The 26638-nt window shown below is 55.7% G+C and overlaps 2 protein-coding genes across 2 annotated transcripts; one reads left to right on the top strand and one right to left on the bottom strand.

The window, feature by feature from the left end:
* Window positions 1-578: 578 nt before the first annotated feature.
* Window positions 579-7746, bottom strand: ZNF628 (zinc finger protein 628). Its single transcript, XM_082861947.1, has 3 exons — window positions 7602-7746; window positions 1315-3830; window positions 579-1281 (listed from the first exon to the last, which is right to left on the bottom strand). Exons 2-3 carry the CDS (start codon window positions 3823-3825, stop codon window positions 652-654), a joined length of 3141 nt encoding a protein of 1046 aa, XP_082718073.1. The 5' UTR covers window positions 3826-3830; window positions 7602-7746; the 3' UTR covers window positions 579-651.
* An 11626-nt stretch (window positions 7747-19372) lies between these two features.
* LOC309977280 (uncharacterized protein C19orf85) lies at window positions 19373-26179 on the top strand (the record flags this gene model as incomplete). Its single annotated transcript, XM_082863320.1, is given in 5 exon segments — window positions 19373-19382; window positions 19385-19544; window positions 25733-26063; window positions 26066-26113; window positions 26117-26179. Coding segments are annotated over 5 exon segments (612 nt in total).
* Window positions 26180-26638: the final 459 nt, after the last annotated feature.

The raw sequence follows: 26638 nt of genomic DNA, 5'->3' as shown, positions 1-26638 counted from the left end.
GGGGTGGGGGCGGGGAGGGGTACTTACCGGTCGCGCGCTGAACGCACGCTTGCTTCCCGACGTCCCCTGGTTCCTAAGCAACCTGAGCGCAGAGGGTGGGGGCGGGGCGGCGAACTCAGTGGTTCTCTTAGGTTCCAGGGCCTTCGCGGGAGGGGCCGCGTCAGCATCTTGAGCCCACTGGCTCCCAAACTGCCCACCCCAAACCCACCCACCCCGGCTCTCAGTGACATTCGGAATGGGCATTCCCACCCACCCATTTTTCCGTGAGAGGAGGGGTGGGGTGACTTACAGAGAACAAGTGGCAGAACCAGGATTCTAGATTCCAACGCCTCCCCCATATAGTGACCGTTGCATCCCTTTTTTAAAAAGGATAAACAGAGCCCACATAGGAGAAGTGGCTGGCCCCAAGACGCAAAGCAAGTCACCTGCGAACCAGGAAGCAAGAGATGAGACTCCAAGTTCCCAAGTGGTGGCTATGGCCATGACAGTGATCTCCCAAACCACAAATAAAACAAAAACACAGGAGCGGAGATTCTGGTCTTTATTAGCAAGCCCAGCCTGCAGTTCCCCTCCCCCCAGCTCAGCCCAGCCCAGGCTGACAGTGAGTCGGGGGTCTCTGTGTGGGGCGGGAAGGGGTACCAGTGGTTCTACTCAAAACGTGTGCACCAGCTGGACTGCGGGCAGAGTCTGGACAAACTGGATGGAGGGTAGGCCCTGTGGGGTCATGCCCCCAGGTGCAGCTCCTGCAGGGACCACTTGTACCATCTGGGAGGCAGGAGCCGCAGGGACGCCCGCGGGAGCAGAGCCTGGGCCAGGTGGTGGTGGGGCCAGCAGCTGCAGCGCAGCGGCGCCTCCCCCAACGCTGCCATTCTCCAGCAGCTCGGTGGCCGGGGCACTGCGGATAATGAGCAGTTTCTGTCCCGTTGGGCCAGGGGTTGGCGGCTCAGCCAGCCCCGAGGGTAAGGTCTCTACCTCCTGCACACACAGCTGGGTCTGCTCCCCATCAGCCCCACTCAGCACCAGGACACTCTGCAGCCCCTCCTCCGTCTGCAGCGTCTCAAAGAGCACATCCTGGACCACACCAGTGCTGGCCTCACCGTCACTGGGCTCCCCCGGGCCGGGGTCCGCCAGCAACTCCTCCGCTGCCCCACTCTGAACCACCAGCAGATTAGGCGCCTCAGTGGTGACGGCTCCCCCACTGGAATTGGACAGCTGACCCGTTACAGGCTGGAGCTGTACCGTGGTCACCTCCTGGGCCGGCTGGAGCTGTACCGTGGTCACCTCCTGGGCCGGCTGGAGCTGGACCGTGGTCACCTCCTGGGCCGGCTGGAGCTGGACCGTGGTCAGTTCCGGGGCTGGCCGAAGGGGTTGGAGCTGGACCCCGCTCACTTCCTGTGGCCCTGCCTCCCCAGCCCCTACATTCTGCAGAACGATGAGGCTCTGCGCTCCCGCGCTGGCCCCGGTGTTGCTCCCTCCCTGCACCCCTAGCCCCCCAGGGCCTGGCAGCCAGACTACTCCAGCCCCCTGCCCAGCTTTCCCCACTGCCCGTGGGCCCTGCCTTGCACCGCTGCCCCCACCACCAGTACTGGAGGAGGGCAGCAAGATGAGCTTGGGGGGGGCGGGGGGAGGCGGGGGTGTGGGGGGCTGGACGCTGCTGGGGATCAGCTGGAGGCCCTGAGCAGTCTGCACCAGGAGAAACGTCTGGGAGTTGGGGGCTGCTGGGCCAGGGGGCGGGGCCTGGGCCGTGACTCCTGCCACCTCTAGGGAGAGCGTGGCCTGGAGGTGGGGTAGAACGTGGACATCTTGGGTGGCGGACGGGGCTGGGGCGGCAGCCAGTGGGGCAGGGGGCTGGGGGCCAGCGCCGGGGGCTGCAGGGCCAGAAGCGGCGTTGGCCGGGGCATGCGTCCTCAGGTGCCGCTGCAGGTAGGCGGCCATGACAAAGCTGCGGCCGCAGATGGGGCAGGCAAAGGGGCGCTCGGCCGAGTGCGTGCGCTGGTGCAGCAGCAGGTTGGACGAGTGTGTGAAGGTCTTGGGGCAGAGCGGGCAGCGGAAGGGCCGCTCGCCCGTGTGCACGCGCTGGTGCTGCCGCAGGTTGGAGGTCTGGGCGAAACTCTTGCCGCACACGCCGCAGGAGTGGGGCCGCTCGCCCGTGTGCACGTGCCGGTGGCGCCGCAAGCACGACGTGTTGCGGAAGGCTTTGCCGCACTCCCCGCAAGCGTAGGGCCGCTCGCCCGAGTGCAGCCGCAGGTGGTACTGGTAGTGCGACGACCACTTGAAGGTAAGACCGCACTGGCCGCAGGTGAAGGCCCGTAGGCCGGTGTGCACGCGCTGGTGGATGGCCAGCAGCGACGAGCGCTTGAAGGCCTTGCCACACTCGCCGCACTGGTAGGGCCGTTCGCCCGTGTGGTCCCGCAGGTGGTAGCGCAGCCCCGATGAGCCCTTGAAGGCCTTGCCGCACTCGCCGCATTTGTAGGGTCGCTCCGCGGAAGCCGGGGCGGGCGCGGGAGCGGGCGGGGCGGGGACGGGAGCGAGCGGCTCCTGGGGACAGGTGACTTCGGCAGCCTCGGCCTGCGGGGGCGGGCGCCCGGCCGCTGCCTCCTCCACGTGGCACTGCTGGTGCGCCAGGAGGCTGGCCAGCTGCGGGAAGGCGCCGTCACAGCTGCCGCAGCGGAACGCCTGCCCGCCGGCCGCCCCGTGGCTGTGCTGGTGGCGGGAGAGGCCGGCCACCGTCCGGAAGGACTTCCCGCAGGGGAGGCAGGCGAAGCCAGGGGCAGAGGCGGCGGGAGGGGGCTGCGGCAGGGGGGACGGCGGGGACAGTGAGGGCGGCGGGGGAGGGTCGGCCTTCCGCGGCTCCGAGGGCGCGTCCGCGGGCGGGGGCGGCGCCTCCGGCCCGGGACAGGGCTGGTGCTCCAAGAGCAGCTCCTCGCTGCCGAAGCCTAGCTCGCAGCCGTCGCAGCGGTACACCAGCTCCACCGTGGTCTCGGCCGCGGCCAGAAAGAGCTCGGGCACCACGGGCGGGGGCGCCGGCGGCGGGGGCGCCGGCGGGCTGGGGGGTTGGAGGGACCGCTGTAGGTAGGACTCCGAGACCAAGACCTTGCCGCCGGGCTCCCGCGGCGGAGGGGCGGGGGCGGCGCCCGCGGCGGGGGCGGCGGTGCTGCTGTGGGTGCGCTGGTGCAGCAGCAGGTTGGACGAGTGTGTGAAGGTCTTGGGGCAGAGCGGGCAGCGGAAGGGCCGCTCGCCCGTGTGCACGCGCTGGTGCTGCCGCAGGTTGGTGCTCTGCGTGAAGCTCTTGCCACACACGCCGCAGGTGTAGGGCCGCTCACCCGTGTGCACATGCCGGTGGCGACGCAGGCTGGACGAGTTCTTGAAGGCCTTGGGGCAGTCTGGGCAGGGGTAGGGCCGCTCGCCCGTGTGCTGGCGCAGGTGGTACTGGTAGTGGGACGACCACTTGAAGGCCAGGCCGCACTGGCCGCAGGTGAAGGCCCGCAGGCCAGTGTGCACACTGCGGTGGATCTGCAACAGCGACGAGCGCTTGAAGGCCTTGGGGCAGTCGGGGCACTGGTAGGGCCGCTCGCCCGTGTGGCCCCGCTGGTGGTAAAGCAGGGCCGAGGAGCCCTTGAAGGCCTTGGGGCAGTCGGGGCACTTGTAGGGACGCTCGCCCGTGTGCGTGCGCTGGTGGTGCAGGAGCCGGGACGACCAGCGGAAGGACTTGCCGCACTCCCCACACTCATACTGGGCCGTGGGGGCAGGAGCTGCGGGGCCCGGCTTTTCCCCGGCCCCCTCTGCGGTAGAGGCCGGCGCCATGTCCGCGTGGGAGCCGACCATCACACCTGAGGAGGGATTCTGGGTCAGGCGAGGGCGGGTGGTCCCCCCACCTCCGCCCACACACCGGGTTATCTCAACCCCAAACCCACGGGCTGGCCCTGTAAGAGGCACGGGACACATCCCTTAGGATTACGGCTTCCTAGAGTCCAGGTCAGCTCTGGCTGGAGAGGCTTCCCACGATGGAAGGCTTTGGGTGCTAAAAGGGAAACTTATGGCAAATTGGGAAGAGCTGGTTACCCCCCCCCACCACCACCATGCCAGCCATCTCCTCCAGGAGGCTGGACCACTGGACGTGGCCTTTATGAGGCCAGGTGCTGCCTTTCCGGCTATGTTCAGCCCCTCTAAAGACAGGCAGTGTCTTTGAAGAAGGCTGGGGTCTCTAGCACCGCGCTTTGGATCCTCTGGTCCCTCTAAAGGCCTCATCCCCATCCTGCCTCAATACCCGCTTCCGCTGCCATCCCCCAAACCTGTCACTACAGACAAAGCCTCTGTGAGCATCCGCTCTCCACCGCCACTCATCCTGCTCCGCCACTCCCTCTTGGGACCCTAACCCAGAACCCCTAGGTTCAACCATATCTACCACCCATTGATCCTGTGGGCTCTGCATCCTCCGCCCCCTCATCCACACCCTCACTGCCCCCCTTATCCAGCACAGATGCTGCTGGTGACTGGAAACTGGCTGGCCTCAGCCTCCTTTTGCATTCATGCCCAAGGACCTCAAAGCTCCCTCCCCAACACCCTGCACTGCTCATGCTGCATTTCTCTGGTCCACTCACCCACCCCACCAGGTGATACTTGCCTCAAATCTCTCTCCTATCCCCTCTTGCTCTTAGCAGGTGACCCTGCCATTGATCTTGTCGCTGAGAAAATAAAAGCAACCAGAAGAGAACATTCCCACCTTCCAACAACTACACTGGTGGCTCTCAATGGGGCAATGGAAGCTCCCTCGACCACCACCACCACGCCCTCCACCCCAGCAGACATGTGGCAATGCCTGGAGACTGTTCTGGTTATCTGGCTGTCGACTGGAGGAGCAGGTACCCCTGGCATCTAGTGGGCAGAGGCCAGGGATGCTGCTCAACGTCCTACGATGCACACTACAGCACCACCCCCAACCCCAAACAGCAAAGAACAATCAGTTCAAAATGCCAGTGGTGCTGAGGTTGAGAAACCCTGCACTACCCCCTCCCACCTGCCTACTTCTGGGCCTAAAGACTCTGACTTCCCACCTACAGCGATTCCCCTCATCTCCTGGACCGTTCCCATCAGTGTACCCACAAGCCAGGTCTCCCATCTTTGTAACTTTAAAAAAAAAATTTTTTGGCTGCGTTGGGTCTTCATTGCTGCTCACGGGCTTTCTCTAGTTGTGGCGAGCAAGGGCTACTCTTCGTTGCGGTGTGCGGGCCTCTCATTGCGGTGCCATCTCTTGTGGTGGAGCACGGGCTCTAGGCGCGTGGGCTTCAGTAGTTGTGGCACGTAGGCTCAGTAGTTGTGGCTCGCAAGCCCTAGAGCACAGGCTCAGTAGTTGTGGCACATGGGCTTAGTTGCTCCGCAGCATGTGGGATCTTCCTGGACCGGGGCTCGAACCCATGTCCCTTGCATTGGCAGGCGGATTCTTAACCACTGTGCCACCAGGGAAGCCCTCCCATCTTTAAAAAAACAAAAACCCTTCACCCCACTTCCTCCTCCAGCTATGGCCTCATTTCTCTCTGTCTCCTTGCAGCAAAGCAACTTAAAAGTGCCATCAATACATGCTCTTTCCCATCTCAAACCCTGTCAATCAGATCCTCCCCCAGCCCCCTCCACTCATGGCCTCCTAGTTGCTAAAGCCAGTGGTCTCCGCTCAGTGGTCAATGGACGCCTTATTCTCTCTCTCCTTAAACCAGTCCCCTTGGCTTCTGGGATACCGTGCTCCTCACCTGCCACCCTTCTCAGTTTCGGGTGCTAGTCCTACTTGTGAATGTAGGAGAGTCCAGGGCTCTGTCAACCCTCCTATTCTGTATCCACACTCTCCCTGGAAGCCCTCACCCACTCCTGGGACTTCACAATCTATAAATTGGACAATTCCAAAATTGATCTCCACTTGATACCTGTCCTTTGAAACCTACACCCCTGCTAGACTATGCCATTTGGATGCCTAATAGACAACTCAAACTTAACATGCCCAAAACCTAAGTCCAGTTTTTGCTCCTGCTCTCTCCCCTCTCTGTCCCCCACAAATATCTCTTTCACTCCCAGTCTGCTCCATCTCCAGAAACACCTTTATTCTTGCTCAGGCCAAAAGTCCCAGGGCATCCTCACCTCCTCTTTTTCTCTCACTCTCTATGACCAGTCTGTCAGCCGATTCCCCTATTCGAGCAGGAGCATCCTTGGAATCTGGCCACTTCCCACCAAGTCCCCCATTACCACCTTTTTCTAGGGCACCAACATCTCCCTCCTGGGCAACTGCAACAGCCTTCTGACAGCTCTCCTAGTTTCCACCCTTACTCTTCCTAACCCCAGTCTGTTCCCAACACAGAGGCTGAATGGAAACTGCCAACACAGACAGACCATTTCATTCCTCTGTGCTAAAGCCTTCCACTGCTCCCATTTGAGAGCAGAAAACGAACCCCTTACAAGAACCTTCAGACTTCCCACGGCTTATGGCTTCCTTCCCTCCCTGACTGTCCTGCTAGCCTCTCCAACCCTCAGAGCACCATGGTCACAGGGCCGGGTCAGGCATGCCCACTCCCACCTGGGGGCCCACACAGGCCCCTGCCTAGTACCCTCTTTCCTCCAATATCCAGTAAGCTCCCTCCCTCACCTCCAAGTCTTTGCTGAAATGTCATCTTGGGGAATTATTCCCTGACCACCCTACCTAACTCTGCAACCCCTCCCAGCATGCCGCATTCTCTTTCCTTGACTTATTTTTTCTCTTCATAGGGCTTATCACCTTCTAACCTACTTTATAATCAGAGTCTCCCAGCATCAGCACTGTTGATATTGGAGCTGGACAGGGGGCTGTTTCCTGCATTGCAAGTTGGTTAGCAGTATCCCCGGCCTCGGTCCACTAGATGCTAGTGGCATCTTGTTCACTGATGCATCCCAGCGCCTAGAATAATATCTGGCACAGAGTGAGTACTCAGTGAACATATCTTGAATGAAAGAAAGCTGGGCATCCCTTTGCACAAGCCGTAAAGATTCCCTTTAAAAAGATGAGCGTCCCCTTTAAAATATAAGCAAATCCTTTTAAGAGGCTATCCCAGGAAGCTGCACGTGTCTTTCAGAAGGCCGGCATTCCTTAAACAGGTGACATCCGTGCTCTGAAAGAGCCGGGACCCATCTTATCTGGTAAAGAGCACCCTCTTCAAAAGGCCGGGCCACACCCTTCCAATCAGGCCCGACTTCCCCTTTAAGAGGATCCTGCTCCTGCACAACCATCTCCACCTTCTCTGAGCTAAACTAGGGACTGCTTTGAAGCCACTAGGATTCAGAAGCTTTTCTTTCAGTACCTGGGACACTGTCACCTGCCTTTAAAGAGACAATTTATTCTCGGGGGGTGGGAGGCGGGGGGGGTGATGGAAGCGGGAAGCTCTTTACAAACTGCACAACCTGCCCCGCCCCTTTAAAAAGCAGCCCCTTGCCCTTTAAAGAGTCGGAGCCGGCCCGGCGGACAAAAGTCGGAGGTGAAGTAGCGCCCTTCCCTTTAAGGCATCCCTTCCGGTTTCACGTTCGCCGTTTCCCCAACGTCTCCGCCCTCCGGTCCCTCCCCCACCCCCTCCCCTCCGGTCTCTCACCTGCGGCCCCGACCGGGGAATGAGCTGGGGAGACCCAGGGCCTTCCCGCGGGGATCGATGGGAAGGCGGGGCCCCTGCAGCGGCGGTGTAGGAGTGGGGGCCGGGGAGGGGGCGGGGGCACGCTCCCTCCCAACGGCCCCCGGCGCGAGGCACCCAACCTTTATCGGCGGCCTCTCGCGCACACAAACCCCGACGTCGCCGTCAGTGCGTCAGGACGCCACGTGCGCAGAGGCCCCGCCTCCGTACCCCCCATTGGCCGCCGGCTGTGGCGGCCCTTCCTGGCGCAGGCGGCGCGAGGCATCTTGGGAGTTGTAGTACTGTCGGGACCCCGACCACTCGGGCCTTGCGGCGGTCGCGGGGGTCGGCCTAAGGCCGGGGAAAGCTGGGTTGGGACGCAGGGTCGCACGTTCCCCTTTATTAGCATCGACTCCCTCTCGTCTGTGGTAGAATCCTCTCCCGCGGCGCGGTTCCCGAGCAGGCGTCGCCCACCAGGGATGTGGTCACTCCTGGCCTGGCCCCACGACCAGGCCCTCGGGGCTCCCATTTTTTCCCCCGTTGGGGAAACTGAGGCCCGCAGTGCTTCCTGCCCCGCAAAGGTACCAAGTGCTTGCGATTCCCGGGCGTCTGTTGCATTCTCGCTAGTGCGGCTGTTGGGGAAACTGGGCCCTGCTATGCAGGGGGCTGCCCAGGGCACCAGGCACCCCTGCCTCCTTCGCAGCCTGGGGGCTTAGGGGAAAACGGGGCTGTCCTGAATCCCCTCTCCCTCCTTCCATGTTCAGCTCTCACGAGCCTCGGCCTCTAAGTCAAACTGACTTTTCTGCGAGTCATCCAACTAGTTTCTCAACCATGGCACTGGTGACATTTGGGCGGGTCTTTCTTTACTGTGGGGGCTGTCTTGTGCCTTGTAGGGTGGCTAGCAGCATAGTGGCCTAACCCTAACCCACTAGAGGCCAACAGCCCTCCTCGTCACCCGGCTCCCCTCCACCACACGTTATGACAGCCGTCTCCAGACCTGGCTGCAGGTCCCCTGGTTGAGAACCACTATTCCAAGGCAATCCTCTTCAGCCTGACAGCTACCCTTACCGCGTCCCTTCTCAACTACCGGAAAGCCCTTATGCTAGGTGGGGTCCCATTACATGCTCAGCGGCACTCATCTCTGTTCTAGGGCAGACGGATGGGGTCTGACTTTGCCACCCAGTTGTCCCCAACAACCAACAAGGGGCTTAATCAGAAGCAGACGGCACCCTGTTGAATGAGCCAATTTTTACAGCCTCCCATACAGTTTCCCAAGGCCCCCAGGCAGGCTGGGACTCAGGCGTGATCTGAGTTGTTGGACCTGTCCCTGCCCGGCAGGATCTTTATGAAATCTGCAGTGAATTCATGCATATAAAACCCTTGGCTTCCAGCTCAGCCCAAACGTTCCCCTCACTTCAGCTTTCACCTCCCCTGCCAGAAACGAAGCTGCCAGAGGCACTGGGGGCGGCGGGGCGGGGGTGGGGTGGGGGAGGGACACCCGAGGAGAGTTCTGAGCTGTTACGGAGTAAAGAGGGGAAAGCTAGGAAGAGGAGAGACCTGCAGGCCCTGCCCCCTGGGGTCTGTGTCCAAGGCTCCTCAACACATCAGGCTCTGGTCGCTAACAGAGGCTTGGGGATGGAGGGAGGATCCCTTATGAGCAACTGGCTCCCACTCTCGGGGCCTGGTGCCTCTTTGGGGAGGGAAAAAAAAGTTGTGCAGATTTGACAGGCTCATTTGCAAGACAGCAGTGACAGCCCTGTGGTGTGAGTGATGGGACGCTAACACCGTGTCTGGCTCTCCAGGGACACGGCCGGGAAGAGGAGTTGTCCCCCCATCCATCCCTGAGCTGGACCTCTCATGGAGCCTTGTATGTGGAGTCCTCTGCAGCTGACACAGATATCATAGAAAGTTATCAGAGGCACCCAGTCCAGATTCTGTAGTGTCCAGACTCTCAGTCCTTACCCAGGACCCTCCCCAGATCTTGCCCTAGGAGCTGGGATATAGCAACGGGGGCTTGGGAGGGGGCAACAAAAGTTCGGTCCCAGTGAGTTTACAAAATCTACAGGGGGTGAAGGGTGGCAATAAACAAGACATAATAAATAACACGTATCCCATGCTATGTGCACACAAACAGAAAGATAGATCAATGGAACAGGATAGAAAGCCCAGAGATAAACCCACGCACATATGGACACCATATCTTTGATAAAGGTAGCAGGAATGTACAGTGGAGAAAGGACAGCCTCTTCAATAAGTGGTGCTGGGAAAACTGGACAGATACATGTAAAAGTATGAGATTAGATCACTCCCTAACACCATACACAAAAGTAAGCTCAAAATGGATTAAAGACCTAAATGTAAGGCCAGAAACTATCAAACTCTTAGAGGAAAACACAGGCAGAACACTCTATGACATAAATCAGAGCAAGAGCCTTTCTGACCCACCTCCTAGAGTAATGGAAATAAAAACAAAAATAAACAAATGGGACCTAATGAAACTTCAAAGCTTTTGCACAGCAAAGGAAACCATAAACAAGACGAAAAGACAACCCTCAGAATGGGAGAAAATATTTGCAAATGAAGCAACTGACAAAGGATTAATCTCCAAAATTTACAAGCAGCTCGTACAGCTCAATAACAAAAAAACAAACAACCCAATCCAAAAATGGGCAGAAGACCTAAATAGACATTTCTCCAAAGAAGATATACAGACTGCCAACAAACACATGAAAGAATGCTCAACATCATTAATCATTAGAGAAATGCAAATCAAAACTACAATGAGATATCATCTCACACCAGTCAGAATGGCCATCATCAAAAAATCTAGAAACAATAAATGCTGGAGAGGATGTGGAGAAAAGGGAACACTCTTGCACTGCTGGTGGGAATGTGAATTGGTTCAGCCACTATGGAGAACAGTATGGAGGTTCCTTAAAAAACTACAAATAGAACTACCATATGACCCAGCAATCCCACTACTGGGCATATACCCTGAGAAGAGCAAAATTCAAAAAGAGTCATGTACCAAAATGTTCATTGCAGCTCTATTTACAATAGCCTGGAGGTGGAAACAACCTAAGTGCCCATCATCGGATGAATGGATAAAGAAGATGTGGCACATATATACAATGGAATATTACTCAGCCATAAAAAGAAACGAAATTGAGCTATTTGTAATGAGGTGGATAGACCTAGAGTCTGTCATACAGAGTGAAGTAAGTCAGAAAGAAAAAGACAAATACCGTATGCTAACACATATATATGGAATTTAAGAAAAAATAATGTCATGAAGAACCTAGGGGTAAGACAGGAATAAAGACACAGACCTACTGGAGAACGGACTTGAGGATATGGGGAGGGGGAAGGGTGAGCTGTGACAGGGCGAGAGAGGGTCATGGACATATACACACTAACAAACGTAAGGTAGATAGCTAGTGGGAAGCAGCCGCATGGCACAGGGATATCGGCTCAGTGCTATGTGACCGCCTTGGGGGGTGGGATAGGGAGGGTGGGAGGGAGGGAGACGCAAGAGGGAAGAGATATGGGATCATATGTATATGTATAGCTGATTCACTTTGTTATAAAGCAGAAACCAACACACCATTGTAAAGCAATTATACCCCAATAAAGATGTTAAAAATAAATAAATTAAATAAATAAATAAATAAATAACACATATCCCATGCTATGTGCTGCTAAGTGTCTCAGAGAAAAAATACAGCAGGAGAGATGGGCGTGGGGGCATGTCCAGAGCTGGGGCAGTGGGTGAAGGCTTGATATGGGACTAAGCAAACATCTGGACATACGCCTGTCCAGTCCCCAGGCATCCTTTTTTTTTGGCCGCGCCACACAGCACGCGGGATCTTAGTTCCCTGATCAGGGATCAAACACCAGGGATTGAACCCACGCCCCCAGCAGTGGAAGCGCAGAGTCTTAACCACTGGACTGGCAGGGAAGTCCCCCCAGGCATTCTTATTTCTGGCCAACAACACCCCGCCCCAGGTACTTTTCGCAACCCCTCCCACTAGATCAGGCATCCCATCCAGCCCCAGTCCCTCTGAGCCCCCTGCCTTGCCAGCCAGGTGAACCACCCTTCCCATGGGGGACAGGGATGGGAGTGGGGACTGCAGTCTTTGAAGGTGGCCAAGACTACCTACCCAACACTTCCCTGGGCCCAAGGTTGTCACTCATGTCCCACAAGCCCTGTGTGCACGTGGGGGTGTCCCTGCATTTACCCCCATCTCAGCCAAAAGGATTGGCAAGGTCTGCACCCCCATCCCAAGGAAGTAGTTGAAGGAGAGGAGAAACCCTGGTAGGAATTGGGGAGCCTGGCCCTTCCCTCTTCTCCACTCTCCCTCACCCATCCCTACCAGCCACACTCCAGGTAGTGGGGGATGTGTGCCAGGCTTCTGGGGCACTCCAGCTCCAAGGTGGCTCATCCAGGACCAGAGTCTGGGCCCTGCCCACTCTGATTACAGAGCGTGGAGGGGGCTCAGGTCCCACTCACCGTGCCCCCACCAGTGCTCCCGGACCCCAGACACCTGAGCCTTTCGGCCAGCCTCCCTTCCCTCTAGAAGTGGGGGTTGTCCTGCTGTGTGGACATTCGATTCTGGTTTTGGCCACTCAGTCCAACACCTTGGTGACAGCACAGCCTGCACTCACTGGAGAAGAGAGGATTGGGGTTGGGGACACCTCTCCCTGGAGCAGCCCTCACCCAACCCCCCAGAGGAGGTGGCTGGAGCAAAGACAGGACTCCCAAGGCCAGAGACTAAAAATAAAATATCCTACAGACGTAGAGAACAAACGTATGGTTACCAAGGGGGAAAGTGGGGTGTGGTAGTGGGATGAACTGGGAGACTGGGACTGACATATACACACTACTATGTATAAAATAGAGAACTAATGAGAACCTACTGTAGAGCACAGGGAACTCTACTCAGTGCTCTGTGGTGACCTAAATGGGAAGGAAATCCGGAAAAGAGGGGATATATGTATACGTCTGGCTGATTCACTGTGCTGTACAGCAGCAACTGACACAGCAGTGTAAAGCAACTCTACTCCAATAAAAAAATAAATAAATAAAATAAAATATCCTTTTTCACATAAGTGGAGTAAAAAGAGCAGAGATACACTTTAAGTGTGGGGGAGGGTAGGGGGCAGGCAAGAGAAGTCCCCAAGTCACAGCTGTCAGCTGTCCCAGGAAGAAGGAACCAAGGGGCCAGGCTGTGCCTCCCACAGACTGAGGATGCTCCTTTCCAGCATCTCTAGGGGTTCTCATGGGGTGACCGAGCCTGCCCTGCCCTGCCAGGCCTCTCCACATGGAAGGGGCATCATCCTCAGTTCACTGGGGTTGGCGGGGCAGTAAATAAAGGCTCTCTGAAGGTTCTTGGCCAGGCACAGAGCTGGAAGTGATTCCTGCAACCAGGAAGGGACTTAACTGGGGGCAAGGCCGGGGTCTCCAGCCCCAGGGTCCAGCTCCAACCAAGGCCTATCTAGCGAGTCTCACATGCACGTCAGAAGCCCATGGAGGCTGCCCAGGGCATGGGAGCCAGAGGAGACCCCTCACCCAGCCTGGGGGGAAACTAGGGCAGACTCCCTGGAGGAGGACAGTTCACAGGGTCCCATCTGTGTGGGGAAAACAGACCCCTCTGTTTGTTTTTTGTTTTTTTGGCTGCGTGGCAGGCGGGATCTTAATTCCCCAACCAGGAATGGAATCCAGGCCCTCAGCAGTGAAAGCGCGGAGTCCTAACCACTGGACCACCAGGGAATTTCCTAGATTTCTTTCTATATGTAATATATATAATCTCTCTAGATAGACCGATAGATAAATAGATAGATAAAGATAGAGCCTATTGGTTCTGTTTCTCTGGAGAACCCTGACTAATACAAGAAGATTTTCCTGGGTGGGCCTGATCAAATCAGGCAAGATCTTTAAAGCTGGGTCTAGAGGTCAGAGCAGTGGAATATCAGTGATTCTCCTGCTAGCCTTGAAGACACCAGCCTTCAAGGGTTCTACAGATGCAAGGAAATGAATTCTGCCATGCGAGCTTGGAAGAGGACCCTGACCTCAGCCTGCACCTTGATTGCAGCCTTGTGAAACCCTGAGCTAAGGACCCAGATCAACTGTGGTGCCTGGACTCCTGACCCACAGGGACTGTGAGAAAATTAATGCACGTTGTTTTACACCACTGTGTTTGTGGTAATTTGTTATGCAGCACAGATAACAAATACACTTCTTGTGTTGGTTTGCTCAGGCTGCCATAACAAAGTGCCACAGGCTGGGTGGCTTAACCAACGTAAAGTTATTTTCTCACTATTCTGGAGGCTGGAAGTCCAAGATCAAGGTGTCAGCAGGGTTGGTTTCTCCTGAGGCCTCTCTTCTTGGCTTGCAGACGGCCACCTTCTCCCTGTGTCCTCACATGGTCTCCCCTCTGCACCTGTCTGTGTCCAAATTTCCTCTTCTTGTAGGGACACTAGTCATATAGGAGTAGGGCCCACTCTACTGACCTCATTTTAATTTAATTACCTCTTTAAAGACCTTATCTGTGAATACAGTCACATTCTGAGGTATGGTGGTTAGGACTTCAACACATGAGTTTGGGAAGACACGATTCAGTCCATCGCTCTTCTCAGAAGAAAAGATGTAAGACAAATACGACAGTGTTGGCCCCTCTGAGTTATGGGCTGGGGACACCAGGAACCTGCCACCTGTACATTTTTACAATAAATTTTATGGGGAACAAAGTCCCTCTTGGACTGGGTGAAGAGAGTGCTGCAGCATAGCAGGGTGGAGGCAAGGAGGGACAAGCCTTGTTTGGGCTCCCAGCCTGGCCCTGTCACCTCAGTTTCCCCCCCACACACACTGGAGAGGGATGTAGGGGCAGGGTCAGCGAGGCCTGCAAAGGAGGTTTGGGGCAGGGCCCTGAGCTCCGGGAACTACCTCTGTCCCAAACCCTCCATGGCTCCCCATCACTCTTGCCCTCATAACCCAACTTCTGCCTAGCCTACAAAGCCCCGCGGGTCTGGCCCCCATCCACTTCTCTGACTTCACCTCCTCTCATCGCTCTCCCTCTCTCACTCCCTTCAAGCTTGCTCCTGCCTCAGGGCCATTGCACCTGCTGTGCCCTCTGCCTGGGAAGCTCCTGGCTGCTACCTCTTCCATTAAGGTTGCAAGACAATTATAACCCTCTCAAAGAGGGCCTCTCCAACTGAAGTAGCACCCCTGCCCCATCCGGCCTCCAACTTACTGTCCAGTCTCAGCATCCTCACAGCACATCCAGAACCATAATTTCTTGTTTACAGACATCTCCCTCCCGGACTCCTACAGGGACAGACGGTGCTTGTCTTGCTCACCACTGCATCCGCAGCTTCTGCACACAGTAGGTGCTCCATAAATGCTTTTTTTTAAAAAAAATTTATTCATTTGGCTGCGCTGGGCCTTAGTTGCGGCACGCAAGATCTTCCTTGAGCGAGCGGGATCTTTCGTTGTGGCATGTAGGATCTCTTAATTTTTTTTTAGTTGTGGCATGCGGCATCTTTTAGTTGCGGCACGCGGATCTAGTTCCTTGACCAGGGATCTAACCCCGACCCCCTGCATTGGGAGCGCAGAGCTGTAACCGCTGGACCACCAGGGAAGTCCCCATAAATGTTTGTTGAATGATTACATGCGCCCCACCCACCCCCAATTCCAAGGGCTGGGATAGGAGAAAGGAGCCTGTGAATACCTTCTCATACCTGCAAGTGCGGGTCCGCAACAAACATCAGACGAAGCCAGCCCCGAGCTGAGAGCAGCTCTTATCAAGATCGAAAACGGGGAGGAGGGCTCAAAAGTGGGGGCCACACCTTGAGGACACTCCAGCGGGGAGTCCCAGCACAGCCTGGGACGTTGGCGCCCCCTGGTGGAACATCCCCAGGCCAGACCCTGCCGGCCGGCCGGTGGCCCCCAGTGTATTCCAGGCTGGTCTGGCGGTGGGACAGAGCTGGCCAGCAGATGTTGCCCTTGGCTTCTGACGGCTTGGATGTGAGCCCACTCCTGGAGCTGGGTTAGCAAAGGTCATGCCCCAGCCATGCAGGGGTGGCCCCTTGCCTGTCCTGGGGCCTGAGCTCTGACCTCCAATCCTCCAGAGACCTCCCTCCTAGCCTCTTGCCAAGGGACCCTGGGCCCTCCCCTCTGGGCCTGAGAGCAACAGGACAGGAAACCTTCCATGCCAACCCACAACGCCACACGTATGTCCAGGGGACACACGGACACACACACACACACACACACACACACACTCGAGTCTGCCCAGACCAAGAAAAGAGGCAGTCAAAGTCTGAGAGACACTCGAGAGGTGGTGAAAGGGACAGAGACGGTGAGAGAAGCCAGAAGCACACGAGTGGTGGGAGGCGTCATCAGAGACACAGTGAAGAGGAGAGGGCTGCAGACAACCCAGCGAGGGGCAGGAGAGCCAGGGGGAAGAGGAGGAGAGAGCAAGGGGGACGGAGAGACAACACCAGAGCTGGTGAGAGTCACAGACAGACGGAGAATCACAGGGGCCGGGGGCGGAGCACAGGGGGCCCGTCACGTCCCCACACCTGTGTCCACGCTGCCCTGTCCTCAGCTGTGGTGAGGTGCATGGGTGGTCCTTGACGTCTGGTCCACCCGCCGCTACTGGCCTCACTGATTGCAGCTCACAATACACTCCCAAGGGACTGGACCTCTGGCAACCTCTGCCTGGTGGTCCCCACCCTAAGCCCTGCACCTGGCTGGGCCTCTGCCACGGCCACTGCCCACCGGGATGCCACCGCTGTGCCGATGCTGCCTTTGGCATTGCTGCATGGTGCGTGGGCCTGGGAAGCAAAGGCCTGATCTCGGGCCTATGCTATCTCAAGTTCAGACCCCGGCCTTGCCACTTCCTTGCTGTGTGAGCTTGGAGAATTTCCCTCTGTGCTACCTTCTTATCCCAGTTTTACCAGTGAGGTAATGGAAGATGGAATCAGGACACAGGATCTCCCAAGTGGTGGCAAGGAGTTTTGTTTTGTTTTTTTAAAAATTATTCCCTAACATTACACTATATCACATTTGATAGCTCTCATTTCAAAAGGACTCCTTGGGACTTCCCTGGTGGAAGTGGCTAAGTCTCTGAGCTCCCAATGAAGGGGGCCCGGGTTCTATCCCTGGTCAAGGACCTAGATGCCACATGCCGCAACTAAGACCTGGTGCAGCCAAACAAACAAACAAACAAACTATATATATATATAAACAAAAGGACTCCTATGTTGAGAATTCCCTGGCGGTCCAGTGATTAAGACTTCGCGCTTTCACTGCTGAGGGTGCAGGTTCAATCCCTGGTCAGGGAACTAAGATCCCACAAGCCGCCTGGCCGGGGGTGGGAGGAAGGACTCCTATGTATATTCTCTTCTTGAGCCAGAGTCTTTTATAATTTGCTGCTGATAATTTTATCAAGGTATCATTTGGAGGACAAAAAGGATATTTATAATAGATCTTAGAAATAATATACTTTAGTATTTAACAACTATGAGAGCTTTTACAGAGTTCTTAGTTTCCCTCCTAAGGGTTTTTTTCCCCATGTGGGTTAAATCCCCCAGCTCAGCTGCCTGCGACTTTGGGTGACTGTGTGCCCGGACCTCAGTTTCTCCTTCGGGAAATAGGGACACTGATGCCTTCCTGTGAGTGCCCAGGGGCAGGCGGCCTCACCGAGGTGCAGCGTGTCAGGCACTGGGGAACTCTGGGGGAAGCTCTCGCTGTTCTGTGTCTCTCTCCCTGCCTGCGTGCTGGGGGCGCCGGAGGCAGCCCCAGGCTCAGCCTCAGTGGCTGCAACCACTGGCCCAGTTAACGTGGCCTTGAGGGGAGCCCGGGAGGAGCCATCACTGGGGCCAAGCCTCTCCCTCTGTGCCCCGCCTCAAAGACGCCGACGTCCTAACCTGCAGAACCTGCAACTGTGCGATTTGGGGCCAAAGGGACTTTGTAGGTGTGGTGGAGTTAAGGATCTTCAGAGGGGGAGATGATCCTGGATTATGCAGTGAGTCCTTATAAGAGGGAGACAGGAGGGTCGGGGTCAGAAGGAGATGGGGCAATAGAGGCAGAGGGCAGGGCGATGCACTTTAAAGACGGAGGAAGGGGCCACAAGGCAAGGAATTTGGGAGACCTCTAGAAGCCAGAAAAGGCATGGGAATAGATTCCCTTTAGAGCTGCCAGAAGCAACACCTTGACTTTAGCCCGTGGGACCCATCTTGGACTTCTGATCCCCAGAACTGCGAGAGAATCCCTGTGCATGGTTTTGGGGGTTTTAAAAATATATTTATTTATTTATTTATGGCCGCACTGGGTCTTTGTTGCCGTGCGCAGGTTTTCTCTAGTTGCAGCGAGCAGGGGCTACACTTCGTTGTGGTGCACAGGCTTCTCATTGCGGTGGCTTCTCTTTGCAGAGCATGGGCTCTAGGCGTGTGGGCTTCAGTAGTTGTGGCTCGTGGGCTCTAAAGCGCAGGCTCAGTAGTTGTGGCGCACGGGCAAGTGGGATCTTCCCGGACCAGGGCTCGAACCTGTTTCCCCTGCACTGGCAGCTGGATTCTTAAACACTGTGCCACCAGGGAAGACCCTGTGCATGGTTTTAAGCCACTAGGTTTGCGACAATGTGTTAGGGCATCCGCAGGACGCTCATATACCTCCCGACACAAACCCCCAATGCAGTCTTCTCAGAGCAAACACTGAGATGCTCCCTCCCTCCCGCACCAGCGGAGACCAGGTTCCCCCACTCTGGCCAACACCCTCCAGAGGCAAGAGGACCCCACTCCCAGCCCCAGGAGCCAGCCCCTCCTCCCTGCCACGTCCCAGCCCCCCGGAAACACAAGGGCCCCCAAGTCCCCCAGTGAAATGCCTTGGGGGGAACCATGCCCATGTTTTCTCTTCCGCTCCTGCCACAGCCTGGCTGTCACCCATGTCACCCACCTGAGCAGCGAGGCCCATACCACAGGTGTCCCCCCTCCCCTCTCCCTTGCTCACTCAGAAGCTCGGGTATGAAATGAAACGCAGGGTTTGGAGGTCAACCCTCCCCCCCAAAGCCAGCCCCTCCTGCAGGCTGGAAGACCTTGGGCACCGGCAAGCTGCTCTCTGAGGCTGTTTCCCTGGGACGCCAGGCCTGGAGCAGAGGGAGGCAAGGAGGCACGGGCAAGTGGGTCTGGAGGTGGGTGGATGGATGTGGGATGTCTGCCCACAGCGGGGGCTCCCGGCATGCCCCCCGGGGGCCACCTCCCCTCCTTCCCAGCCGGCACCCAAGCCTCCCACCGCCCTCCACTAGCCTGCAATCATGGCTCCTCCACGCTAATCACTGCTATCGCTGCCGTTGACTCTGCTCCTGGCCTCGCTTCCCTAATGAGGGCTTTGTCCCCTTAATTGGCCATCTCCAGGAGCTTTCCTCTGGCCCCCCACCTACACTGCACTGTCCCAGATCGCAGGTCCAACTATGTGCTAATTGGGCCCTTGGGGGGCACACAGAAAGACCCCTCCCCTCCCTGCCCCCTTGCCTTCCTATATCAGACCCCCACCTACAGGTGCCTCAAACCTCAGGGATGTTCTAATTGCCCAGACCCTGCCTCTGCCAGCCCGGGGAGGGCCTTTCCCTGCAGAGCCCACCCACCCTCCCAAAGCCCATCTCTCTTCCTCTCCCCCACCCCCCAGCCCTGAACCTACAGCCCTGGCTGCTCCTTGCCCCTCACAGATTTGGGGGGAGCTACTCCAGATCACCCTGGCCATGCACCCCGGGGCCCGTCAGCCTCTGGAATCTCCGAGCCCGGCCCCCGGGAGCTGTATGCCTTCATGACTGGGGCAGCCGCCTATGTGCTGTGCACCCTGCACCCCCGGCAGACCCAGCCCCCCAAAAGGAGGCCCAACCATAGGAGGTTCCTTCACAACCAGATCTGCAGGTGAGGGGAGCGGGGTGGGAGGGGAGCCCTTGGTGTTGGGGAGACCAGGCCCAGACCGAACAGAGAGAAGTGGACCCCGGAGCTGGATGCAATCAACACCAGTATGCATTTACTGAGTGCCAACTGTGCGCCCGGCCCCAGAGACCCATCAGTACAAAGCAGACAAAATTCTCTGTCTTCATGGAGCTCGTGTTCCAGTGGGCAGGCCAAAATAAAGAGATGAATGATACAGTATGATGCTACAAAGTGGAGGAGCCTTGAAGACACAGTGCTGAGTGACAGGAGCCAGACACAAAAGGCAACCTATTGTATCATTCCATTGCTGTGACATATCCAGAACGGGCAAATGCACAGAGCCAGAAGGCAGATTAGTGGGTGCCAGGGGCTGGTGGGGGGTGATGGGGAGAGACTGCTAATAGGTACCGGGTTTCCTTCCAGGGTGATGAAAAGTTCTGGAACTAATTAGAGGTGGTGGTTGCACGACATCATGAATGTACTGAATGCCAGTGAATTGCACACTTTAAAATGGTTCATTTTAAGTGATATGAATTTTACCCCGATTTTTACAAACAATATGGTGTGTTCGAAGGTGATAAGTGCTGCGGAGGGCATGCTGGGGGAGGGTTGGTATTTTAGGTAAGGTGTCAGGGAAGGCCTCACTGAGGAGGTGACATTTGAGCAGAGACCTGAGAGAGGTGAGGGAAGGAGCCCTGTGGATGTCTGAGGAAGAGCATACCAGGAAAGGGACAGCACGTGCGAAGGCCCTGAGGCAGGAACATCCCTGGTGTGTTCCAGGGCAAGTAAGAAGGCTGGGGTGGCTGGAACAGAGTGAAAGGGGAAGGGAATTAGGTTCAAAAGAAACAGGGCCCTGATCGTGGAGACCTCATGGGCCTCTGGAGGGACTTGGGCTCTGGGCTGGGATGTGGTACAATCTGAAAGGATCCCTCTGGGTGTTGAGCGGAGATCAGATTGTGTAGGAGGCTACTGCAGTGATCCAGGCAAGGGATGATGGTGGCTCAGATGATGGGTGGGGGACTGGGCTGTGGAGATGGGGTCCGACTCTGGGGCTTTTTGAAGGTAGCGCCTTTCTAACCCACACACCACACTTGGCCCCTCTCCCATGGCTCCCCATCGCCCTCAGGACAAAGGCTCTGCCCTAGTAGCCCCTGTTCCCCTTGCCAGCCTCAGCTCCCCATCTAGCACTTCACCATTCAGCCTCTGGGCCTTTGCACATGCTCTTCCCTTTGTGGTACAATGCGGTTCCCTGTCTCCAGGAATGTGGATGGAGACCTCTGTTCCTTCAGGTCTCTGCTCAGCCTGTCCCCACTCTCACACCCACCCAGCACCATCCCACCTTGCCCTGTGCTCTCCCCTCACCCTCTGACAGTAACCATTTTTTGAGGTTGCTGTGTGCCAGGTACAGTGTACTAAGGCCTTGCCATACACTACATCACTTAATGCTCCCAACAAACTCACACTGTAGGTTCTGTCTTTCCCCTATATTACAGCCAAGGAAGCTCAGAGAGGTTCAATGACTTGTCCAAGGCTACACAGCTAGACAGTTGATACAACCCTAGGCAGTCTGAATCCAGAGCCCATGCTCTGGACCACTTTATAGTCCTGCCTGGATATAGCATCTCAGGGACTTGATGATGATGGTGATGAGGAGGAGGATGGTGGTGATGGTGATGGTGACAGTGATGGTGATGATGGTAGTAAGGATGATAATGGTAATGATGACAGTGATGGTGATGATAATGAGGATGATGGTGATAGTGGTGATGGTGATGGTGAGGATGAAGAGGATGATGGTGATGGTGGTGATGATGTGAGGAGGATGATGGTGATGATAGTGATGGTGATGCTGATGATGATGGCGATGGCGATGATGGTGATGGTGAGGATGATGGTGACAGTGATGATGATGATGGTGATGGTGATGATGATGGTGACGGTGATGATAGTGATGGTGATGGTGATGATGATGGTGATGGCGATGATGGTGGTGATAATGGTGATGATGATGGTGATGGTGAGGATGATGGTGACGGTGAGGATGATGATGGTGATGGTGATGGTGATGGTGATGATAGTGATGGTGATGGTGATGATGATGGTGATGGTGGTGATGATGGTGATGGTAATGATGATAGTAATGGTGATGGTGATGATGATAAGGATGATGGTGATAGTGGTGATGGTGATGGTGAGGATGATGATGGTGATGATAGTGATGGTGATGGTGATGATGATGGTGATGATGGTAGCTAAAATTTATCTGATACTTAATATGTGCCGAGCACTGTTCTAAGTACTTCAGTTTTAACTCCCCGTACTCACTTACAGTGATTATGAACTCATTAATCCCTGACAGTAACCCCAGGAGGTAGGTGCTCTTATAATCCTCCTTTTTCAGATGAGGAAACTGAGGCACAGAGAGGTAAAGTGACTTGCCAAAGGACCTGCTTTTCTGTAAGTAGGTGGCTCCCCCCAGCCAGCCCAGGACTGTGCCTCAGGAGGTCGTGGAACCAAATTTGAGTAAATGGGAGCCCGGTTCAGCCTAAACACTGCCCCCATACTGCAAGCCACCTTCCACCAGGATGCCCAGCTGTGGCCACACCCAGAATGCTCACCCCGCACACACACATACACCATTGAAGAGGAAAACACTCATGTCCCCAAACAGGGTCCAGCCCTGTGTTCCAGAGCTGGCCTCCCAACTCCTCTTCAGCCTCCTCTGCTCAAGTACCCCTCCCCATCTTCAGCCCTCCCCCCAATCTGGACCCTGTGATAATGCCAGCCTCTGGCCTCCCAGGTTCCCTGTCTGTCCTCCCTGCTCCCCAGGGCCAGCTTCTCTGCTAGAGCATCCCAACCTCCCCACCCCCATGCCCCGTTCTACCACGTGCTCCCCAGGGACACAGGCTGCCCACCAGTGGCCTTGAGGGCAGCCCAGGTAGCTCTGAATCACATTCCCCTCAGCACTCAAGCTCAGCCTAGGAAGATCCAGGTCAGAGACAAGCTCTCCTCAGCATCTTCCCACCACGCCCTCCTCCTCCCTCCAGGTCCGCTCAGGCCCTGCTCCCTCAGGAACCCCCTCCCACCCACGCTATGAAATTTTAACTTTTTGTGAAATTTTTCAAACCCACAGAAAAGTCAAGACAGTTGTCTGATGCAGCAGTTCTAAAAAGGTGGTCCCCTAGGCTTCCCTGGTGGCGCAGTGGTTGAGAGTCCGCCTGCTGATGCAGAGGACACGGGTTCGTGCCCCGGTCCGGGAAGATCCCACATGCTGCAGAGCCGCTGGGCCCGTGGGCCATGGCCGCTGAGCCTGCGCGTCGGAGCCTGTGCTCCGCAATAGTGAGAGGCCCGCGTACCGAAAAAAAATAAAAATAAAAAATAAAAAGGTGGTCCCCAGATCAGCACCACTAGCACCTAAGCATCACTTAGGAGTGTGTTAGCAATGCAAATTCTTGGACCCCACCCCAGAAACTCGGGGGCCCAGGAACCAGCATTCCCACAAGCCCTCCAGGTGTCCTTCCTGTTGTGCACTGAAGTTTAAGAGCCACTGGCCTATTGATCCCTCATGTAACATCACTTAGATTTTACTGTCCATAACATCTTAGCCTATTTCTTTCATCTATATGTTTTAAATAAGTTTAAAAGTAAATCATAAATGTCACGACTCTTCAGCCCTAAACACCATTTATCCTTACTTTGTTCAGGTCAGGGACCATACGTGGCATGTAGTTGTTATGAATCTTAAATCAGTCCCCCGCCCCCACCCCCGCACCCCCTCTGACATTTAACCTGACCTCCCATTACTGAAAACTTTCCCTGGGGCACTCAGAGCATAACTATCCTCCTTGGCATCAAAGACAGTGTCACAGAGGCAGCTCTCACTAAATATAGGAAAATGTATATAACATTGGGCTTCCCTGGTGACGCAGTGGTTAAGGATCCGCCTGCCAAGGCGGGGGACACGGGTTCGAGCCCTAGTCCGGGAAGATCCCACATGCCGCGGAGCAACTAAGCCCGTGCGCCACAACTACTGAACCTGTGCTCTAGAGCCCGCGAGCCACAACTACTGAGCCCATGCGCCACAACTACTGAAGCCCGCGCGCCTATATCCCGTGTTCTGCAACAAGAGAAGCCACCACAATGAGAAGCACGCGCACCGCAAGGAAGAGTAGCCCCCGCTCGCCGCAACTGGAGAAAGCCCGCGTGCAGCAACAAAAACCCAATGCAGCCAAAAATAAATACATTAAATAAATAAATATAAATGTAAATATATATATATAACATAAAATTCATCATTTTGAACATTTTAAAGTGTACAATTCAGAGGCATTTTGTATATTCATAATGTTTTGCAACCATCACCTCCACCTAGTTCTGCAACATTTTCATCAACCCCAAAGGAGAACCGGTACCGATTAGTATTCCCTCCCCATCCTTCCCTCCCCGCCAGCACCTGGTAACCACCAATCTACTCTATGTTTCCAGGGATTTGCCTATTCTGGACATTTCACATAAACAGAGTCATACAATATCAGATACTTTTTTTTTTTTTTTTTTGCGGTACGTGGGCCTCTCACTGTTGTGGCCTCTCCCGTTGCGGAGCACAAGCTCCGGACGCGCAGGCTCAGCGGCCATGGCTCACGGGCCCAGCCGCTCCGCGGCACGTGGGATCTTCCCGGACCGGGGCACGAACCCCTGTCCACTGCATCGGCAGGCGGACTCCCAACCACTGCCCCACCAGGGAAGCCCTCAGATACATTTTTAAATAAACCGTTTCCTGGAAGTTTACCATAGTACAAAAAAATGAACACATCAACCGTGTGGAGTTTAATGAATTTTCCCAAAGGGGCCCCACTGACGTAACCAACACTCAGATCCAGGAACAGGGCATTCCTTGTCCCAGAGACCCTGGTAGTACCTCCTTCCCATGAACCACACATCCTGATTTCTCTCACTGTCGACTGAGTTAGCCTGTTTTTGAACTTTATTTAAATGGCGTCACGTATCCACTTATTCTAACTCACCGCTTTTGTTCAACATTATGTTTTTGCATTAACCTGCTAGAACTTCCATAATCAAACACTACAGACTAGTGCAACAGAAGTGTATTGATACTTTCTCATGATTCTGGAGGCTGAAGTCCAAGATCAAGGTGTCGGCAGGGAGAGGCCTCTCTCTTTGGCTTCACACGTGGTCATCCCTCTGTGTGTCCTAATCTCCTCTTGCTGGATTAGGGACCATACTGATGATGTCATTTTAATGTAATCACCTCTCTAACGACCCTGTCTCCAAATACAGTCACATTCTGAGGTCCTGGGGGTTAAAACTTCAATATATGAATTTCAGGGGGACACAGTTCAGCCCCTAACAGTTTGTGAGATCCGTCTGCATTGTTTTTTGTTTTTTGTTTTTTTGGTTTTTTGTTTTTTTCAGTACGCGGGCCTCTCACTGCTGTGGCCTCTCCCGTTGCGGAGCACAGGCTCCGGACGCGCAGGCTCAGCGGCCGTGGCTCACGGGCCCAGCCGCTCCGCGGCATGTGGGATCTTCCCGGATCGGGGCACGAACCCGTGTCCCCTGCATCGGCAGGTGGACTCTCAACCACTGAGCCACCAGGGAAGCCCCCCGTCTGCATTGTTACTGAGGGGTTAGGAATACTGGGGGGAGACCCATGCAATGCCTATTACAGTCATCCAGGTGGGGGAAGGTGGGGACTCCAACCAGGGGTTAGTTGAGATACTGAGAGGGTTGGTGGAGATGCAGATTCATAACTACTTAGGCAGTAGAATCCACAGGGCATCATGTTATAGTCACATTGCCAGCCCACAGTGCACCTTTGTGTGAAAATTTTGTTAAAGGCACCCCTTCCTTAAGACATTTTTTACTTTTACATGTTGGAATATAGTCATATTAAATCTAAATGTCAAAAATGTGCGTAGTGTTGGACGAGATGTGCTGCCTTGTGCAGTGCACAAACCCCACAGCTGTTCAGAGCTTCCCTATGAATGGGGTTAAAAAGATTACATTGTCAGACTCATGAAAATGGACCCAGGGGCAGAGACATTAGCACAGAGAAGAAAAATGTGGAGGGATAGAAGGGACAAATCACTCCTGGGATGGCAGATAGGAGAGGAGTCCTTCGTGGTCACCCAGCTAATGCCTGGCTCTCTCTGCAGGCAGTTTGCCAAGATCGAAGCTGCCACCCAGCGCCTGGCCATATCCATCCTGTCCCAGGAGGCACCTCCCCAGAGACCGCCACCCCAAAGGCCACCTCCACCACCTCCATCCCCCTTCCTGGGGGTGGCCTGTGATGTGGCCCCCACTGGCCCCAGCCTAAGTCTCGCTGCCCTGGACGCCTCCACCCACGACCTCTTTGAGGACATTGTGGTCCCCCCAGAGTGTCCCTCAGCGTCATCTGACCTGTCCCACTGTGTGCTGGGCCAGGCGGACCTGAGGCAGGACCCACACTTCTATGACCCCCTGCTCCCTACCCTGCATGCCCTGGGGGGATGGGAGGGAATGAGCTCTCAGCTCCTGAGGGAGGTTGGGTGGGCAGGTGAGAGGTGTCTTGTGCCTGCCATTCTCAGAGGATCCCTGAAGGCTGGGGGACCCGCTCCCCATGACACCCAATCACAACCCAGCCCAGGCTCCCAGACAAACCAGTCTGCCCCTCCCTCCGTGACAGTTCTTCAGCCACCGCCCCCTCCAGGAGCCCCTTGTCCCATCCACTACCCTCCTGGCAGCCTGTGGGAATATGAACCAAGCCCAGACTCCCACCTCTGACCACAGCCTCATGGGTCTTCTCCCAGGTCCAGTGCCCCCATCACAGCCCCTTCGGGGGGGGGGGGTCACGCTCTCCCTCCCCCACCTTCTCCCTTCTTTCTTCCCAACCCCACCTCCTTGGCAACTGTCCCTTCAGCTCCCTCTTACCCTGGTTCACCTCTGCCTAGTGTCTGGTGTCGTCTTATTTATTCCCAAAGATTTGTTGAGTGCCTACTATGTGCCAGGCCCAGGTTTGGGTGCTGAGGATTCAGCAGTGAATAAAACAGATAACATCTCTGCCCTCGAGGAGTTCTCATGGC

The sequence above is a fragment of the Leucopleurus acutus genome (assembly GCF_964270905.1).
Source record: "Leucopleurus acutus genome assembly, chromosome: 20".
Lineage (NCBI taxonomy): Eukaryota > Metazoa > Chordata > Mammalia > Artiodactyla > Delphinidae > Leucopleurus > Leucopleurus acutus.
This window is presented reverse-complemented; position numbering and strand designations above follow the sequence as displayed.